At 38.8% G+C, this 20,688-nt stretch overlaps 2 protein-coding genes across 4 annotated transcripts; both read right to left on the reverse strand.

Moving 5' to 3' along the window:
- Positions 1–367: 367 nt before the first annotated feature.
- On the reverse strand, positions 368–9,128 carry LOC146320495 (ubiquilin-1-like). The gene is made up of 11 exons (XM_084729559.1): positions 8,868–9,128; positions 8,532–8,674; positions 7,151–7,272; positions 6,735–6,997; positions 5,315–5,476; positions 5,053–5,206; positions 4,597–4,718; positions 3,353–3,436; positions 2,253–2,368; positions 1,663–1,834; positions 368–1,072 (listed from the first exon to the last, which is right to left on the reverse strand). Exons 1-11 carry the CDS (start codon positions 8,997–8,999, stop codon positions 932–934), a joined length of 1,611 nt encoding a protein of 536 aa, XP_084585685.1. The 5' UTR covers positions 9,000–9,128; the 3' UTR covers positions 368–931.
- A 2,601-nt stretch (positions 9,129–11,729) lies between these two features.
- On the reverse strand, positions 11,730–20,275 carry gkap1 (G kinase anchoring protein 1). Of its 3 annotated transcripts, none has more exons than XM_084728763.1 (12): positions 20,143–20,275; positions 19,551–19,806; positions 17,769–17,927; positions 17,438–17,515; positions 16,045–16,183; positions 15,900–15,928; positions 15,549–15,710; positions 15,184–15,270; positions 14,175–14,238; positions 14,005–14,075; positions 13,825–13,902; positions 11,730–12,273 (listed from the first exon to the last, which is right to left on the reverse strand). In XM_084728763.1, exons 2-12 carry the CDS (start codon positions 19,791–19,793, stop codon positions 12,232–12,234), a joined length of 1,152 nt encoding a protein of 383 aa, XP_084584889.1. In that variant the 5' UTR covers positions 19,794–19,806; positions 20,143–20,275; the 3' UTR covers positions 11,730–12,231. The 3 variants fall into 3 exon arrangements, with proteins under 3 accessions (XP_084584889.1, XP_084584887.1, XP_084584888.1); XM_084728761.1 differs by having other exon boundaries at positions 16,045–16,186; XM_084728762.1 differs by having other exon boundaries at positions 16,045–16,186; positions 20,225–20,264.
- Between the last annotated feature and the right edge of the window lie 413 nt (positions 20,276–20,688).

Genomic DNA, 20,688 nt, shown 5'->3' on the forward strand with positions numbered 1-20,688 from the left:
CTAGAAACACAGATCTCATTTATATCTAATATTCACGTCAGAGCAGCAGAGGATTAAGTAATAAATTGTAACTGCTTACTTTACATGTAACTTCTGCATAACAGGGGAGTAACTGAACTCTTAGATTAACCTCCAACCTGTTTCTGCCTAACTTCTCCTGACTGTGACAGCTTAACTGCCGACTAGTTACTGTATAACTTCTGATGATCGTGGCAGCTTATCTTCCAGCTACTGTAATTTCTCTCTAACTTCTGATGAGCAGGTCACTAAATAGAAGTGACTTGTTGCAGCTCAATTTCCAACTATTTTCTGCCTAACTTCTGCTGATCATGTCAGCTGAAACTGCTGCAACAATTCACTTCCTGTGTTACGTAAATGGTATCACTATTGACCCAATCGCCAGAAAACGTATATCAATTTTGGATAGTTTTATAGAACTTTCAAATACATTATCAGCTAATTACCACATACTTACCATGAAATCAGGGACCTGTAAAATTTAGTGTTACCTTTTATTTTTCATATGTTATTTTCAATTTTCAATTTTCTATTTAGATTATTTTGACTTGCAGTGCTTTCCTTAATCTTTGTTTATGCTTTTTGTTGTGTTTATTGTTATGCACACACATACCAAAGCAAATTCCTTATATGTGAAAATCTAATTGGTGACAAAACAAAAGCACTCACCATGGAAGAATTGTATTTGTGAGGTAACTACTGCAGACAGAGGTTCTGAAGTTAAGGAATGAATATGAGTGTCTCTTAATATAAATATGGCTTACGTGTCTCTTATGTTTGTTTTTTGTAAAGCACTTTGTAATTGTTGATTATTTTTGTGTTTGAGTGTAGGTGGTGACCGGTATATTTAACTGTCAGTACACATGCATTCACTTATGTACTGTATATGTGCACAGATCAGTGTCTGTGTGTGTCAGAGACTGAGCAGATGTTGTACAGCAGTGGTGAGGTCTCCTCCTGTGCTGATGAGGGCCTGAAGGTTTGCCTGTCTGTCTCTGAAGCCCATCGAGCTCAGCTGCTCCAGCTCCTCCTGGAACTCCTCACAACTGTGGACCTGACAGGACACAGACAGGACTTGACAAAACTTGACATGTCAACAGCACATCTGTACTTTCTTACTTGCCTACACTGAACAAAATCACTGCTGGATGTGACCAGATGTTTTGTAGTGTGATACTACAGTACAGTGCAAGGGTGCCCTAACTTTATCAGTTGAAGGCCAAATCTGAAACTTAATGGTAGGCTGCAGGCCAAAAGCAAACACCTATTATATTGTTAAGATGCAAAATGGGACCAAAATCCCAATTTCCCTTCAGTGATGTCCTGTACAAAGTGTCAGTATTGAAAAGTATGTTGTTAGAGTTAGAGTACTCATAATCAGACTATGATGCATTATAAAAAAGATTATAATGTATTACAACTATGAAAATGAAAAAAATACATTATAATCCTTGCCAAAAAATGTCAGTGAGTGTCCAGATACTTGACCTTATATGTCATTAAAAATGCTTTATAATGTTTTGTGATTATTGTTATAAAGCATTATAAATATTTACATTTATAACTTAATTATACTTTGCTATAAGCAGAGTATAACGCATTATAAGAAGCAGACAACATAGTTATAAGGAAACAATGACATACCCCATAATTAATGTTAGCCAGTGCCTGTAGCATCTGTTGTACAAACTGCTGCTGCTGTTGCTCTGTCACTGTAGCAACCCCAGAACCGCTTCCTGGTTGGCTGTTATGGACAGAGTCAGATTGTAGCTCAGGGGCAGCATCAACATGGGCTCCAATGTTTCCGAGTCCAGCCCTGCAAGACAGACATGGGGTTAAAAATTTTAAATGTCTTCGATGACATGAAAGTGGTGCAGTGGTTTGCACTACCGCCTCCCAGCAAAAAAGTCTGGAGTTCAAATACCCCAGCTGGCTGGGGCAGAGTTTGCATGTTCTCCCCGTGTCTGCCACAGTCCAATGACATACAGGCTAGGTTAATTGGTGTGGCCTGTAGGTGTGAGTGTGACTGGTTGTCTGGCTCTACGTGTTAGCCCTGCAACTTGTCCAGGGTGTATCCTGCCTCTCCCCCAATGTCAGCTGGGATAAGCTCCAGCCCCCTGCGACACTTCTGGAATAAGCAGTTACAAAAAATGGATGAAACCATCTTGGGACTGATATTCAGGTTGAGGTGCAGCATGTGTGTGTGCGTGTGTATTTTGTGTTTTTATACTCACGTGGGTATCAGTGCAGGAGCCTCTGCAGCCAGAGTCTGGAGGGCCTGTTGGATTTGCAGCAGAGCTTCCATGGCTCTGGGGTTCAACATGGCTGACAGCAGCTCTGGACTCTGCATCTACATATATGTATCACTGACCATAATGAATCGAGATATTCATCATAAACAATAAGCACTGGACTGGAGCACTGGAGTTTACTAAAGAGACCAGTGTCCATCGTCCACTTAGAAAATAAACATCTGCTATAGAGTAAACAAGGATATCTATTTAGAAAAAAAATGTGTTGGTGAAAGTATCAAGACTGTAGTAGGCTTGAGGAATAACGAGTTACATGGAATGGGATTATGTAATCTGGATACAAAAAGGTAACTATTCCACTGCAGTTACAGATAAAAAGAGAGGTAATCAGACTACAGATATATTCAGTAAAAATTGGGATAATTCATAGGATTATATTTTTAAAATAAAGAATGATAAATGATCAATCAATCAGTCAGTAAATTGCACACAACAAAGGAAGGAACAGCTGGACAAATTAATAAACCTAACAACAAATATACAGTAAAACACTTGGAGCTGCAAAGATTCATCTATTATTAATGGACTATTAATTTAATTCACACCTATTTTGATAATCAATAATTGATTTGAGTTGTTTTTTGAGGAAAAAAAAAAGCAAAAATGCACTAATTTCAGCTTCTTAAATGTGAATATTTTCTAGTCTCTTTACTGATCTCTGACAGTGAACTGAATATTTTTGAGTTGTGGACAAAACAAGACGTGAGAATACCACCAAGAACTTTAGGAAGTACTGATCAACATTTTTCACTATTTTCTGAAATTAAAATAATCATAAGTTGCAGCCCTAAAAACACTATATTAGGCTAAACAATGTCACTGTATTTTATATTAAGGTAACCAAAAAGTAACAGAAAGTAATCAAGTTACATTACTTTAATATTGTGATACTTGGATTATGTTACTGCCTACGTTTTCTAACAGGCATTTACATTTTTTAAGTAACCCTCCCAGTCCTGCACTGTAGGTTACCTAGTTGCAGGAACTGAGTGTGTGTGTAATTGTGAGGCAACTAAACTGACCTGTTGCAGGAAGAGAGGAATCTGCTGTCTCATCTGCTGCTGCAGCTGAGGATTTCCTGAGAACAAAGGGTGGCTCAGCAACATCTGAAACAGTGTACAGACGAGATCTGTATGAGCTGTCTGAGTGTTTAAGATTAGTGTGAAAGATTATGGGGATACGTTCACAAGAAGAGGGGTTGGTGATGGATTGTAGCCTGCCTCCATACCTGTGAAATGAAGTCCACATGATGTTCGTAGCAGTTGATAATAACAGAACCTAAACTAGAGTCCATCTCGCGGTAAAGTTACATCAGCTGCGACACCTGTCAGCATGTTGATGTTCCTACCCAGTGGTGGAACGAGAACTGAAAATCTGTCCTCAAGTACAAGTACTGGTACATTACTGAAATATTAAGTATTTTATTGAAAGGGGTCCTTTCTGCTTCTATAAAATTTCTGTATAAATTACTCACAACTCCTGCACTGTTCTGCTCAGTGGTCACAGTCACCTCTCCAAACCTGTACATGCTGCAGCTTTTTTTCCGTCCATATGTCATGGTTTTCATTGATGCGTTTTGCCTCACGGGCTACAAACAGGCAGATGAAAGATTTGAAAATTAATTCAAATTATAAACTCACTCAGTCGTGAATAATGATTTTAAAAGTAACTTAAACAGTGCACTCAGTAGAATGCAGTTCTCCACCAGGCAACCCAAAAAGAATATTTGGATATAATCCCTTTGTAATAACCTACATTTTAAATGATTTTGACATAACAGGCATATTAATTCTTGAGTTATGGCCAAACCATGTTTTGTGAGGTCACCTTGACCTTTGACCACCAAAATATAAGTTGTTCATCTTTGAGTCCAAGTGGCAATTTGTACCAAATTTGGAGAAATTCCCTCAAGCATTTCTTTTATTTTGTATTTACAAGACTTGGACAGACATGAGGTCACAATGACCTTTCACCACCAAAATTTAATCAGTTCATCTTTGAGGTCAGTTGAACATTTGAAGAAATTACTTCAAGGCGCTGTTAAGAAATTGTGTTCACAAGAATTACACAGCCACAGCTGTCCCTGGCATGGAAGCATAAAAAAAGGTTTTTCAAAAACTGTAAATCACAGAGATCCTTACCCTGTTGCGGCTGGTAAAAATAACAACATGGCTGGGAAGAAGTAAATGCGCTGCAGCCGTCAAGTGAAAGTGAGCAACCTGTCTGGCTGTCATGTGTTCTCTGTCATGCATGAGTGTGTTTTCACCTGTGCAGCCAGGTCAGGGTTCTGGCTGAGGCAGTTCAGAACACTGTTGACATACGGCCCAGACAGCAGGCTCTCCATCAGTCCTGGACTGGCTGTGATCTCCTCCAGCAGCGACTGCATGCCTGAGGAACGAGGGAAAGAGAGGAGGCCACAGACACAAGATGAAGACAGAAGAGAGAGAGATGTATATTATAGTTTAGACATTTAGAGGTGATGACCTGTTTTCTTGGTTTGTTTAGGGAAAGTGCCAGTGAATACAAATACCTTTAAAATAACTTGAAATATATCAGAGGACAAAAAAGATAAAACTGCGAGTGCCTAATAATGCATGATTGTAGGTTTGCCAGATATGTTTCATTACCTCACTATCTCATGACACTCACTAATGGGCAAGAAATTTTGTTTTTTTCTCTTAGTGGAGTTAAACTGTGTGTGTAAGTGTGTGTATTGTCGTGCCTGCAGTAGCAGAGCTCTGAGGGTTTGCGTCAGCTCTGGGCGTGGCGGTCAGTCCTCTCAGAGGATCTGTGGAGTGACTGGAGAGAGGTGGAGGGGAGTCTGGCTGTTGATTCCCAGATGATGTTTTCACCTCTGGGGGTTCTCCTGTCTGGATCTGAGAGAGAGGAGAGGAGAGAAGAAACACTTCAAACAACAGATTAAAAACACAATATTAGTTTGAATTTATCTGGGCAGATTGTTCTGGAGAACATTATTTCCAAACCTGTGGTGATTTGACATTTTTTGTGTCAGTCTTCTGAAGGCCATCAGAGTCACCCGTGATAGTTTCAGGGTTTTCCTGTTCTGGCTGCACATTGTTTAATGCTCTGTCTTCATTATGCATCACTTCATCTATCAGGTCGGGGTTCCTGATGAATTCTAGCACCTGGAAAGAGAAGCAAGAGCGGGAAGATACTAAACATATGGCAGGGAGAAATTAATCACAGAAAGAGCAACTAAGTTCAAGTCACAATGAAATGAAAAATTAATTAATGTCTTCCTTTGTCTTGCATTCAGACTACAAAAACAATAAAACAAGAAAAATATGAAAATACAACAAACAAAAACAATATCAGGAAAGATAATGAGAAAAGAACATGAATAAAGTAACCGAGGAACACTATGTACAACTTAAATATACACCATCAAATATACAATATACAGTATGAAAAATCTTGCAAAATGTACCAGCAGTAGAAATGTAAAAGTCTATCAATAATTTGTGCATATTTTAGTATTTTAATTCATGATTTATTTTATGATTTCTTCTAACCATGTACTCCTGGGACACCTGTTATGAACATTTAGTAGTATGAACATGAAGGAGGATGTTCATTACTGTTGTCATTAAATGTCATATCGTCAATTATGCCATCTGCAATGCAAAGTTGACATTGTTTGAGATGTCCTTGTTATTACAACTTGACATTAACCAAGACAGCATAACCTTTAAATATCTTTGATATGACAACTTGACATAATCAAACAAGAGACCATCTGGTTTTTAAGTTTAAACATTACATTTAACTGTCATATGTGTGTGTGTGTGTGTGTGTGTGTGTTTTAAGTCCAGTTTGATGACTAATTTAACTTAAAGAATTGGATAGCTTGTTGCTAAAGTAAGCTAACCACTGTCTGCTGTTATCTGTATCTCAGGTCAAGTTGTCATTATAAAGACTTCCATAACAATGTCAACTTTGCATTAAAGATGACATAATTGACAGAATGAAACTTGATGACAATAGTCATTAACATTCATAAAGACTCCTTCATGTTCATGACACGTGTCATGACATAATCATGACAATGTTATGACAGTCTTATGGACACTGCTATAAATAAAGTGTTACTTAAAACTCACTATTTATGCCACTTTGACAACTTTTAATTTAAAGAAATGATGCGAAATATGTTGCTTCAACAGCTTGTTAAAAATATGCACAGACTCTTCATGTTCATGGCAGGTATCATGACATGGTTATTATGACAATCTTATGCACACCCCTTCAAATAAAGTGTTACTGATTTTTATCATGGCGGCTCACACGTGACAGTGCTTTGTAACAGTAAGGGCTGCCACTAACAACTCTCAACAAATCTGTAAACACTTCAAACACACACTCACACATGTGTTTTGTCCACACCTGTGTGATGACGTCTGCATCGTTGAGCATATCTGCCACCTCTGGGTTTGTCTGCAGGAGCTGCTGAATTTGGGGATTGGACAGAATGAGCTGTCTGGTCAGTTGGGGGCTGGAGGCAGAGAGGGTGCTCTGCACAAAGGGACTGTCCAGAACACGGCGCATCATCTGTGGGTCGGCCAACAGCTGGCTCTCCATCTGGCGCTGGAGCGCAGAGAAGAAGCCAGGACCGCTGTTTGTTAGGCCGAGACTGTCCAGACCTTCCACTGAAAAGCAGATCAAAAGAACAGGATTATGTGAGCTCAGATAGAGAGGGGAGGAACAACGAAGACTGGAAAGTACTGTAACACATACAGCGTGAAAAGCAAATGTGATGTGAGAAATGGCAGAAAATAATTGTAGGTGAGGGGAGTTCTTACCAAGGCAGAGTGGAGAGGTGGGAGGTGGTGTTAAGTTATCAGACTCAAGAGGAACTGTGAGCTCTGATTGGACCAGTTGTGGAGGAGGGTCACAGGTGGGAGCAGCAGACGAGTGCTGAGGTCTGAAAGGATGGACTGAGTCAGAATATAGAACTCCTGTACTGTAGTAAAAACTGTGTACACATGTCCGTGGAGGGTTGCTTATTTTTTTCCATCAATTAAACAGAATGTTTTGTTTTTTCCAGGATCATTTTTCTAAGTTAATTTTTAAATCTGTCATAAGTACAATAGCACAATGATTTTAGTATTACAGAACACTTGTTGTGGTACACTTCAGCCTCTTGTGGCCAAAATGAATATTACAACAACAAACACTTAAAAAATTCATCATGACAAAAATTCAATTTTCACCGGTTTTCACAGAAACATTAAAAAAACAATCCTTTTCTATACTCTCCCCCACACACAAGGAAATTAAAGAAAGATGGCGTATTATGCTTTATGGATGTTTCACTTTCCTTTACTGCATCATATAACTTTTTGTGCGTGTAAAAGTTTTGCATAGTTACAAAACCAAAGTTATCTCTCTTCAAGTTATAAACACAGGTGAGACAAAATTAGATCTGACTTATAAAATAGATTTTTTTTCTCACTTGCTTCTCAGGGCTTCAGTATTACTGCGTAATTCACCACATAATTTCCTTTGCCTATTATGTAAAATTATTGCTAAATTTAAAAGCAAAAAAAGGAAAAAAAAATTGCAAAGTAAACTGAAGGAGAATACATCAATATTTTAGTTCAATTTGTCATTGTGTCTCGTACATATCAGACCATGCTTACAAACATAACCTGTAACTTTTTAAAAAAAATCCAAATCACCTTTAAATTCAGGCTCATACACAGATCCAACTTAATTTTATTGCATTAGTGCAGCATGTAAGTCTACCAGCCTGTCTAACAGGACTTTACAGAAATGACTGCACCAACAATCATGAGACACTGTGGTGCAGTTCTATATTTAGCAGTGCTTCATTTTCTGCCTTACAATGACACTGCAAAGTTAAGTCTTTGTTATCTACATACCTCACAAGTATAGTACTTTTATCTGTTTGAATAGTGACCTACTTCATCTGAAGCCCTATTGAAATGTGCAGTAACAGAGTAGCTTTTGGAGATTTCTTGGTGCTTTACATCAAAATACAGAGTTGAGCTCAACCTAACCTGGTCTTATTTTTACTCCACTGTGTGTTCAGGCTCATTTTCTCCTCATCCTTCTCCTTTCTTGCAAATGGTCATAGTGCTCTGCTGGATCATAAATCATAAAAGAAGCTCCACTCTCTTCCAGACGTCTGACCTTTAGAATAAATATTCTCGTGTTTACCTCTGGATCATGCAGAGTCTGACTGAGCCATCTTGGTCTTTAAGGTGACTCAGGAGTTCTGACTCTCTGAGGACGCGGCCGGAGTGGATGAGCACCAGCTGGTCTGCTGGGACCCCCAGCCGCTCTGATAGACCATATCTCAGCTGCACACACACACACACACACACACACACACACACACACACACACACACACACACACACCAAAACATTACACTGTTATTATTGTTGTTGTTGTGGTTTTAAAAAGATCACGTTGAAGAGCAAATCACGCCATTTTACGCACACAGCCAGCAAGCACCGGAGTTAAAACCCACATCAGTGTTTGGTTTCTGACCTGACTGACGGTGCAGCTTCCTTTGACGGAGAATTCTTTGCTCTCTGTGGGACTTTTCACAGAAATATGGATCCTTTCAGACCTCTGGCGATCCCTCGGTGCTCTCTGTTCATCTTTCACCGCGCCTGACATCTCAGTCTGTCCGGCCTGGAGGTGGAGAGGAGCGGAGCTGAAGAGCGCACAGTCCCGAGCCGGAGGAGAGGACCGTCTGCGTCCCGATGACTCGGCAGAAAGTTATGGGGATGGATGGAAGTGCGCCAGTCAGCTCTGACCCGACTGACTGCACAGGGTGTTAACAAATCCAACACCTTCTTTATTTCATTGGCTCTACAGTGTAGCATACAGTTCTTCACACGAATGCCAGCACCAAGACCGACAGTCTGATGAAATTATTTCATGCCTTTTAGTTATATAACCGGAGTCGACTTAAAGTGATATACACCACAAAATCAGTTTCAGACTATGCGCTGATTTTTTCACCTTACCTCCCAGATTGTAAAGAAGACATCAGACCTTAAAAACACAGGGAATCATCCAAATGTCTCCAAACTGGCTGCACAAAGGGCTCAAAAGTCATATGTGCATAGTTTGATTTATACTTTGCTTCAACATTTTATGCCACTTACATTTCTACTCCACTACATTTCAGTGGGATGTTTTGTATGTACTTCACTACATTTATTGGACACTTATTTACTATACCTTACTTAATATATCAGGAAATACTGTGGCACACTGTGTGACTTTTCAAGTTGGTTTAACTTGCAAATGTTCACCTGCTGCCTTGAAAATTAAGTTAGCTCAACATGAATATTACCTTTGTTTATTCATTCATTCAACCTTTATATATTTCTTGGGAATACATCGAGGGGTGACCCTCGTTTCCAATGATGCTGATATTACATTAGGCAGCAAAGCAGAAATACAATAGAAACAAAACAAGAAAAGACAGAGAGATAATAAAATAAATAGCCAATAAGAAATCTATGATTGATTAATGTAATTTCTGGTTAAAACATGTACATGTAAGAACATTAAGACTTCTAAGCATGTTAATAAACAGATAATAATGTCACACCACAGGCAATCATCAAGGACACTGAAATTAATGTACTTTCTCAGGAGGACCACAAAGATATCTGCAAGATCTCACCGGCTGTCAGTTCACAGAAGTCTTGTGATTCTGGCAAGACATCTACAGGAAAGGACCAGCCAGCGGTAAAACAGAGTCAGGCGTCAGAGACTCAAAATCTTTCTCTCCACTTCCTGAAAAAACATCTCCCACTGTCTTGATATGCAGTGAAGACATCAGCTCTGACCGTCTCACTCCCTTAATTTCATCCCTCACCAGCTCAGCCAAACTAGTGGAGCATTGTGAACCATCACTGGTCCATCTGGGAGCTGAGAAAAATGTGGATGAACTTTCTGAGACACACAGCAGTGATGTGCAGTTCATCTTTTCATCCTCTTAAGCAGATGTCTCCCATTACTAAAGATGGCCCCAGTGAGGACATCAACGCAGTTGAGAAAGCAGACTGGAGCTCTGCTCTTCGGCAGTAATCCAGCTCAGTGGCCTGTAGAATACCTTCTACACCCTGGTCAAGGAATTCTTCAACGGCCTTACACTTGAATAGAATTGTGATATTTGTTGTATGCATTTTAATTTTTGTGTTTTAACTTTGTTTCCCCTTTTTTTTATTTTAGGCAGCGACCGAAATAAGCTGTGGCATTTATCACATGAATGTAAAGGACAAGCTACTTGACATGTGTGTGGACGTGCTGACGCTCATCCTGATAGTCTGACGAATGCCATCTGTCAGAATCCCACCACGTTCAGTAAACTAAGGATATTATGTAGAACCACTCTTCAGTCACAGTGACAAACATTACATTTCCCTTATACAATTTCTCAGGTGCTGCAACAGCTCACCATGCATGCTGGGAAGTCTGCTAATATGCTGGTTGTGTCTTTAAAAACTTAATTTAATGAGTTCATTGAACTCCATACAGCACATTTGTTCAACTCATCATTTCAAGTCAGAAGTTAGAAGAATTCATGTTTGAGTTCTCAAGTGTTCTGAAAATAAATAGGCCAACTAAATTTTCAAGTTTAATTAATTTGAACAAACATAACTGGTATAATTTACATCAAATTAATGAGAAAAGATTGGTTGATACCACCAAATTCCTGTACAATTTTTCACAGTGAAGGGATTTATTTTGCAATAATGACTTTTTCACTGTATGTTATCCCTTGTGTAGCTTTGAGTTATGACAAATGAGTAAGTTAGAAATATACAGCAATAGGACTGTGAAACAGTATCAACTTAAGCAACTCTTAAATTAAAACACACAAACAGAACAACAAAAAAGGATCACTTGTTTGTGATAAAAATTGGATAACGTGATATTTAAAAATAATATATTTTATTATAATATAACATGAAAGCATTATCCATAATGAGTACTTTTTCTTTTGATACTTAAGATGGATTTTCTCTTCTGTACTTTTACTTAACTTTTTCTTGTACTGGAGTATTTTTTGACTATAGTATTTCTACTTTTACTTAAGGATCTGAGTAGGCCTACTTCTTCCACTGCTACTCTGTTCTCTTCGCACCCAAAAATGGAAATTCAGTCATTCTCACGCTCACCTTCATGCCGACTGAATTTGCAGAATCTCCAAAACAATTTAAGTGTATGGTGACCAACTGCCTCCAGACTGCTTGTCTGGCGTAAAAGTTATTAAGTTGTGGATGGCTGCGCTATAGCCATATAAAATGACTGGCTACAGTTGCATTTTGTATTTCAGACTCAGAGCACCCCCTAAAATCTTGAGATTTATGACAATGTACAAAATAATTTTTCACTGAAAAAGAATTTTATTTACTTAACATTGAGAAAGAAAAAAACAAACAGAACCAAACATCTCACATCACATCTGTCATTTGGCATTACAACCCACAGACAGATGAGGCACGAGGCCTGCAACAGAACTATAGATGCAGTGGCACACTTGTGCCTGCAGAGTGCAGAACTGTGTGCCAAACTTACATTCCCACACAAACTTCCAACATAAAAGCTTGTTTGATTCATGTTTAGATGTTTATTACATCCTGCTATGTTTGGAGTGTATTCTGTGTGTGTGTGTGTGTGTGTGTGTGTGTGTGTGTGTGTGTGTGTGTGTGTGTGTGTGTGTGTGTGTAAAATTACGGGGGCATGCATTAAATTCTGACATGGAATCCGAACTAAAAAAAAGGAAAGACAACCCTGATTGTGATCAGTAGCTTTTTTCTTCATTTGTTCATTAATTTTGTTTTAAAGCAAATCAATTTTATTTTGCTGTATTTTCCTTCAGAGGGCTTCATAGATCTACCTCCGAGCCTTTCTTCCCTTTCTTGTTTCCCTGCAAACCAGAAAAGCCCAGAAAGTACACAATTATTGACAAATATGACAAGGTGATTTCAATTAAAGTTAAAGTGAAAAATAAAACTTGACATCAGACATGTCATCACATTAAAACAGGGTTTCCCAAACTGGGGGGCGTGTCCCCCTGGAGTGTGCTGTCATGTCGACCTGTCATTCACTAAAATTCAACTTGAATCATGTTTTAACAGCCGGGCAACGAGGCTATTTGTCCCTCTTGTTTTTGTCATTATCAGTATCATTATCATCATTATTATTATTAATTGGGAACCTGCCTTCCCATACATGAAAATAAACCAGTTTGCGTGCATCGGTCCAGACCTATGTCAAACTTCCTCAACTGGCTTTGCAGGCTAATAGTCCTGGTGGCGGTGCTACAGCAGTCATCTACATTTAAAACTTAGAAAATTCATAACAAATCATCCGTATGTGCTACAATGTCCAAACACACAACAAAACAAAACTGAGCAGAAACTTTCACATGCTTTGAGCAGGCAGGAATTTTTTAGTCCATCGCTCTTTTCAAAAATTGTAAAACTAATTAAATATATCTCCTCCCACGTTTTTGTGTGCTGTTACTTACACTGCCTTTGTTCTCACTTCATCTGACCTACTGGCTGCTGTTTCTCTGGTCTACACACAGGGAAAGAAGGAACATGCATGCAAGTGCACACACATACACATGTACAACAGCTAATACACAGGTAGTCAATGCATGCTTTCACATCAACAGTGGAATGTCACTGGGCGTCGGGCGATATACCATCTTTTATTATTTCAGACCAAGGTTGATGTTTATGAGGTTTTGCTTCCAACATGTGCTCATCTGACCAATCAAACTGCATGTTGTTGACAACCTCACATCCAAAACATTCAACTTTGCTGATCACATTTTTTTTTAACTCTGTTAAAAGGACAACATGTGGAGAGGAATAACATATGAGCCTCAGTACGACGATGATGTGTATATCAAGCTTCAACAGTTTATGGAAAATGTTTTTGTTTAAACTTCCAACTGGGTGATCCCTCTCTGATGCGGGACTATGAATGAACCAAATGCACACTGCGCACAGCTGGAACTGTTTACAAATCATGTAATATGTTACTAAGACATACAGCTAGCTGCTGCTCTGAGTCAATCAGCTCTCTCAAATTAATTCTGTGCTTCTTCAAACTTGGTACCAGCTGTTGCAGCAGTGAAATATATCCTGAAGCAGCCGTGTGACAAATTTAACTTCTGAACCGAGCACCATATTCTATTCTCTCTTTCAATGTTGGGTGTACCCTGGTATATTGTTTTTTTCTTGCAGCACAATCTTTTTTCAGAAGATTCATAATCTCATTTGCAAAATTCTGTCCTGCTTAATGTGAGCAGTCAGGCATGCTGAAATTTTGACTCTGAATAATGTGCAATTCCATGTCGTTCAAGGGTTTCCCTGTTAATGTGCAAAGGCCTTCATGGTGACACCACTACATACACATCTGAAGTGAATGAGTGAATGAGAACACAAGTGATCATCTGAACTCTCACCTGATGTTTTGGTTGTTCTGTCTGCAGACCTTTGACTTTAGACCTTTCTTGTTCAAGGGCACCATGTAGTAATGTTACCTAAATTTAAAAAAGAAACAAAAAATATTATTCAAATAGAGAGAAATATATAAATATCTCAAAGACTGATGTTTCTCTCTCATAACTTTTATTGTAACTCACCTGTGATGACAGCTCTTCTTTTATATGTAGGAGCTCTTCTACCTGTAGAAGGATTTCTGCTTTATCTTTCACTGAAGGAGAGAAATTAGACACATCATCAAATCTTCATCAGGAAAGGAAAGAAACAAAGAAAAAGAAAGGAGGGATAGCTGGTATAATGTTCAACTCACTCTCTCCCTGTTGGAGCATCTTAAGAAGCTGGGAATTTCTTGCTTTCACCTCTTTGTACTTTGCCTGCAGAGTGGAGAACCAAGCAGAAAAGCCTTTTGTTTGTTTGTTTTAAAGAATTTATGGTGTTTGCCACAAGAGAAAGTCAAGGAGAAGTGGATCATGCCGCTGTTGTGGTTTAAGAAATCTCTTCAGACATGTTGATGCATTTTTTCACTTTAGAAACTGGCCGCTACTGGACTCCATTGTAACCAATGTAACCAACAGGAAGCTGCCCACAGCTTCTTGGATTCAGAGAGATGCAACTAAAACCTTTACTTAAATAAGTGTTTGATCCTCAACAGATATGGGTTAAGAGAAATGTCCATAAAAATCCCCATTGTCAGTTTGCTCTGAAAAAAGTCCAGATGTTCTGTTATGTTCTGTTCTTGGTGCTGTCTTTCTCATATCCTATCCTTTCCTTCTACACTCCCATATTCTCCTGTACTCATTTGTCACTGTAAAAATAAAGCCAAAGTCATTTGTGTATCACTTAAAAGGGCTGTAGCAAATGGACTACCGTGAATGTCTGACAATAGATTTAAGTCTTTTACTTAAAAATATGGTGATAATTGCATGTCAAGTGTGATTCATGGACATTCAATACTCTATAACTTCTTGTAGAAAAGATAGCATCCACAAAAATATAGATATATTTGTACACTTCAAAATCTGACAAGTTACACTTGTAGTTACACAAAACAATCTAGGAAACTAATTACATTGAAAAAGGTCAAACTATTAGTCCTTAGTTATGTAAACTTTATATCTACTTATTAGGTTTACTTAAACTTAAGTTGTACTACAGTAACTGTGAAGGCCCAACCCAAAACTGGTAAGTGAAAATAACTTGCTCTTACAAGTTGGTAGCTGTGAATTATATATAATAAATAGCACATTTCTGGCAGGTCAAAATGACATTATAATTCCCTAGTGAAATTACAAAATGATGGAGTAACTGCTTATACTGACCTCCCACTGTGAGATGGTTTTCTTGAGCTTATCGATTTCCTGGTCTTTCTTTTCCAGCTCATACTTTAACTGCTCTGCTCGGGGATCCTAATGGGAAGGACAAGGAGAAACAGCAAGTCAGGACATTTATTTGAGATTACTACTGAGCAGATTGGGGATATGAATTTTTACAACATAATAAAAAGTTGTCTGTGGATATTCTCAGTCATCCAGGTCATGGTATTAGTAGCAAGGTTTGTAGTAGGCAACTGGACTTGATAGAGTTCTAGAAGTTCTAGAAGTGCATGACTTGTTCATGTACTGTAAATACCTAAGGCATAACAGAAAGCTTGTTCATGGACATGTCTTTCTATTCCTCTACTCACTGGTTCATGTTCTGTGGATGTGTTGATTTCTTGTCCCTGGCTGTTAGCGTACTGCTCACGTCTCTTCTCCTGCTGGATAATCCGACTGACATCATCTTCAAGTTTGTTAAAGAAACGCTCCTCCTGCCCAACTCCCAATGCCAGGTTAGCTGCTCTGGCATCCTGGATGGGAAAAACATCAGTGTTTCAGCAGGGTTATTCCACATCATACATGACATTTAACACCAAATAATACCCTGCATATGTATATATTCTACATAATTCTACATAATGTTTCCATTTATATGACAAGAATACAGATTTAAGATTGGGGTGAAGCAAGTAAAAAAGATGCTCAGAGACTTTGCTCACCTCTTTCTCTTGTTTCTTACTCAAATGTTCTGAAAATGGATAAAATACATTGACATAAATATTATACTGGGGGCGTTGAGCTATAGACAGCAGCACAAGATTCTAGTGTAATGGCTTTTGAGAGAGATCAATAAGTTTCTCTCACCTGCGCTGCCTTCAGCCTGGAAGTCCTGCAGTGAAACTGTCTTTTTGTCTTTTGCCTGCTGATTCTTCTTTTTGTCCTTCTTCCCTCCGCCCTCTTTTCCACCTCGTGACTTCGGTGAGGACGTGTTTGTGCTGTTGTTCTGCTGAGTGAAAGAAGATCATTTCTTTTATAATTACAACTTACAAACAAATAAATAGAATATGACTTTAAACCAAATTCATTCTCCATTTCATGCTTGAAATTTATAGCCATTTATTTTTTGTTGTTTTGGCTCTACTCTAGCTCACTGGATTTTAAATCAAGCAGTGAGGTTAAAGTGCCGCTCTAATAGGGTGTGTACTCACTGCAGTGCAAAGACAGAGATCTATGGTTTAATTTCGTAACCAATAAAAGGTCTTATTTTAGTGTTACCCTTATTCTCCTTTATTTAATTCCTCAAATGACAGAAACAGCAGCAGCTCCAGGTTATGCACATGAATTCAAAGTCTGAATGAATGACCAGTGGCACCTGACTGCCAGCATGATGAGTACACAACATAGTACAATGCAATTCCTTTTTCCTATAAGTCTAAACATCTTTGCACAAATGAATATAAGACACCAGTCAGATGGTAACAAGTCTTTAATAAAAGTGCATAAAAACAGCGGTAAGTCAGACAGTGTCCTGCAGTGTCTTTTGTTATAAAATGGGATTCAGCTTAATTTCAGATCACTTACAAGACATGTTCACAAGCATAAATACATCATGATTTAGGGAGAAACCGTGCCATATATATGGGAACAGCAAACACTTATGTTTCTACAAAATCTCTGAGTAGATCATCTCTCTTCTTGAAATCAAATTTAAGGCTTTTTAAGGCCTCTCCTCCTCTCTTGGAAATGTATAAAATATTAGCCTTTGCCACTTTGCACTATTAAATGGAAACTGATGGTGCAGTCCAAATTCTAGCAGATACCAAAGATTATCTGACTTTTCTTCATCCCTGAGGACCCTAGGGGGTCTTTAGTTTAACATCATCAGGCAATTATTTGTTTACTTCCTGAATCCTGTTACCCTCAAAGAAAATAGCAAGAACAGGTGGTGGGCCAAACATACAGTATTACAGTACAACAAGACAGGAGAAAAAAACTTGGTCAAGCACAAAGATCAACTGATTTAATATTTAAATACAGGCTGTTAAATCCTGTATGAGGATGAGATTTCTCTGGTCAACGTAATCTCAAAATTTAAGACCTTTCATAATCAAGAGTAAACCTTTTTAAGACATTCTGTAGCCTAAAATCATAAAACAATCCAATTTAAGACCTTTTAAGATTTTTTTAAGATACAGAGATAACTGAATCCCCTCAAACTTGCCAATCAAAGGTGCATATTACTGTGTGTGTAATGTACCTGTTTGTGCTGTTCATACTCCAGTTTACTGAGAATCAACGCCTTTTCCAAGTCGGCCTCATACAGCTCAGTGGTTATCTACAGGAGGAGGAAACAGATGAGAAAAACATCCATGTGAGACACATAGTTGGTATTCTCTGAACCATGCAGTTATACCGGGGAAAGACAGTTTACCACTGATACACACAGCCCTCTACTGCTGACCTCTGAACATCTGTACTAAAAGAGCTGGAAATAATATGACTTTGTGAGGAGAACATTATCCAAAATTACCTACATGATGCTTTGCCAGCCCACATATTTGTCCTGTGGTTGTTCTGTTCTATCTTACCTGTTCATCCCTTTGCTTCCACTGCTGCCAGCCCTCTGACGGTATACTGTGGTCTCCTGAAGGAGGACTGAGAAGTTCACTGGCTATTCCTGACAGCGTCATACAGGGGGGCGGGGCACAAGACTTCTGAGGAATCTTCCTGAAGGCCAGATTACGGAGCTGAGAAAGAGATATGAGATTAAGCTAGACACTTTATGTGTTCATTGTTGCTACAATTATGAATAACCAACATGCTCTTTTGTTAGCTACAGAAGCTATCAGCATGTATGTACATGTTTTTTAGTCTTAAAATGATTACCACCTGATTTTGGCCTTCTGCTAACTTGTGGTGCTCCACTCAGACTTCTTAGGTAAGAGAGGTCCAGGTACCCAGGATAAGATCTACATCAGGTGACGGTGCTTTTACTTCTGCCTGACCACCTGAAATCTGTCTCAACTCCATTTTCAAAAATGGTCTGGAAACTGTTGTTTTATCTCAGGCTAATGATTACTAACTGTATGTGTGCGTCAATGTCTTCTGTCTGTGGGTTCCTAACAGTTTTTGGTCAAATGGGTCAACAGGGGTTGCAACTTAAAATTAGTTTTACTGTTGATTAAACTGACAATTATTTTCTCCAGTAATGGATGAATTTGAATTTCTATAAAGTATCAAAACATAGTGAAAAAAACCCATTTACATTTTCAAGGTGACCACTTCAAATGCCTTGTTTTTTTCAGACCAATAGGTGAAAACTGAAAGCCTTTTCATTTATGGATTGGACTAGTTGTTCTAGCACATCTCACAGATGCTCGATTAGATTGAGATCTGGGGAATTTGGCGGTCAAGTCAATACCTGGCCACCTTCTTCCATTGCTACATGGTCCAGTTCAGACATTTACATGCACTCAGAAGGCCCTTTCAGTGGCGGCTAGGGGTCAGCATGGGCACCCTGACAGTTCTGCAGCTCGATAGCCTCATACACAACAAGCAGCCATGTACTGTGTGTTCTGACCTTTGTATTATAGCCAACTTTCTTAGCAATTTGTGCTGTACTAGTCTTCACTCCTCACACGCAACACTGAGCCTTGCGTGCCCTGGACAATTCACCTGTTGTTCTTCCTTGGACAACTTTTGGTACTAACTAGGGCTGCACAATTAATCATAATATTATCGAAACTACAATATGGCCACATGCACTATCCCAATTGCAAAACCAGAACTGCAATTGCAATTTTTTGAAAAAGGAAAAATGCGCAAGAAAACAGCATTTTAAGACAGCAAAAGATAAAAAGCTCTGACCTAGTCATCTCACCATCACATTTTGGCCCTTGTCAAAGGTGCTCAGATCTTTACACGTACATGTTTCCTCCTTCCAACACATCAACTTCAACTGCTGCCCAATATATCCAACCCCTTGTCAGGAGCTATGAAAATCAGGTTTTAATGTTGTGGCAGTTGCCTCTTTTTCTCTGTTAAATATCAACACAAAATATTCTGGGTATTTTGGATGACACTTTAGCTAGGTAAGCAATTAAATTAAACAACATTTTGTGAAGTGTCTTATCGAGCAATAGAAATTCCTAATGAAGTGATTACATGCTTAATTTGAACGAGTGCCAGTCTTTGCTCTAAACAGCTGAGAGCAAAACAAAACAGGTTTCTGGTGGCGAGTACCCGGCACAACCATCTGCACTTTCAGTTCAGGTGAAACGTCACTGTCACAAGACGGAAACCATATATGCAGCCTGATAACATAGACGTGTATGAAGCAGAGGGTGGTGAGATGCTCTCCTGTCACTCACCTCATTGGCCTCACTTTGTTGCTGCTCCTTCTTCTTCTTCTTCTTGTCTTTCTTCTTGTCGTTGCACTGACCTCCTTTCCCCCCGGCTCCTCCTGCCTTTCCTTGTCGAGGCTTCCCGGAGGGTCCGCCTTTGCTGCTGGTCTTCCCCGCATCAGAGGCGTCGGACTCCGAATCCGAGTCTATTTGAAGCAGGGCGAAGCGAGAGGCGGTGGTGGGGACGGTGATCATTGCAGACGATGCCATTGAGAACGGAAAACTAAGAGATGAAGAACAATACAGTTAGGATAACTTGAAGCTGAGAGAGTTAGCTGCTTAGTGTAACCTCTTTACAAATAAAACCATGACCATATCTCTACCGACACTGTTATCTAAAGCGACAGCTTGTGCGGTCAGCATGTTTTATCCCAACAGAAAGTAGTGATGATAAATGTAACGTGATTTAAACTGCACCGATGCTAACAGTGTAGCTAGCACTACGTAGCAGCAAGTTGTTAGCTAGGTTAACTGTACAGCGCTTAGCCGGTGTTGTTAGCTTCTAAACAAGTGCAAAAGTATTGAAGCACGACAGTCACAGTCACATTAATGGACTCACGTTGACCTTTTCTTCTTAATACACACACTGACTTGTTCTGAAGAGGCAACACCCCCAAGAAAAGTTGCTTAAGTACTTTCACCTGTTCGTGAAGGTACTATCCCTCTGTTACCGTTGGTTTGCTACCAGTGACTGCTTGAGTACAGAAGCCCGTGAGGACAAAAAGGATTCAGGCTGGGACTGTGATTAAAAATCTTCAAATAAAACACCTAAAAATTAATATTAAATGTAATAGTATTAATATTTCGAAATATTCCAAATTAAAGTTTTTGTTTAAATTATTATAAACAAAAATAACCATGACCGTTAAAACTCTAATTTAGTTAGTTGAAAGAAATTCAGCATCAAATGTGCACAAGAGGCTTCTCCCATTTCAAAATAAAAGGGTACCACAATAACAAAACTCTTACAAAGGGTTTATTAATGTGTATAATTAGGTTATTAATTAGGTTGTAAACACTTAATAAACCGTTTATGTTCTAAAGAATGTATATAATTGAATACTGATAATTTCCCCACTGTGGGACTAATAAAGGAATATCTTAT

Source organism: Lutjanus erythropterus, chromosome 10 (assembly GCF_056507025.1).
Source record: "Lutjanus erythropterus isolate fLutEry1 chromosome 10, fLutEry1.hap2, whole genome shotgun sequence".
Classification (NCBI taxonomy): domain Eukaryota; kingdom Metazoa; phylum Chordata; class Actinopteri; order Lutjaniformes; family Lutjanidae; genus Lutjanus; species Lutjanus erythropterus.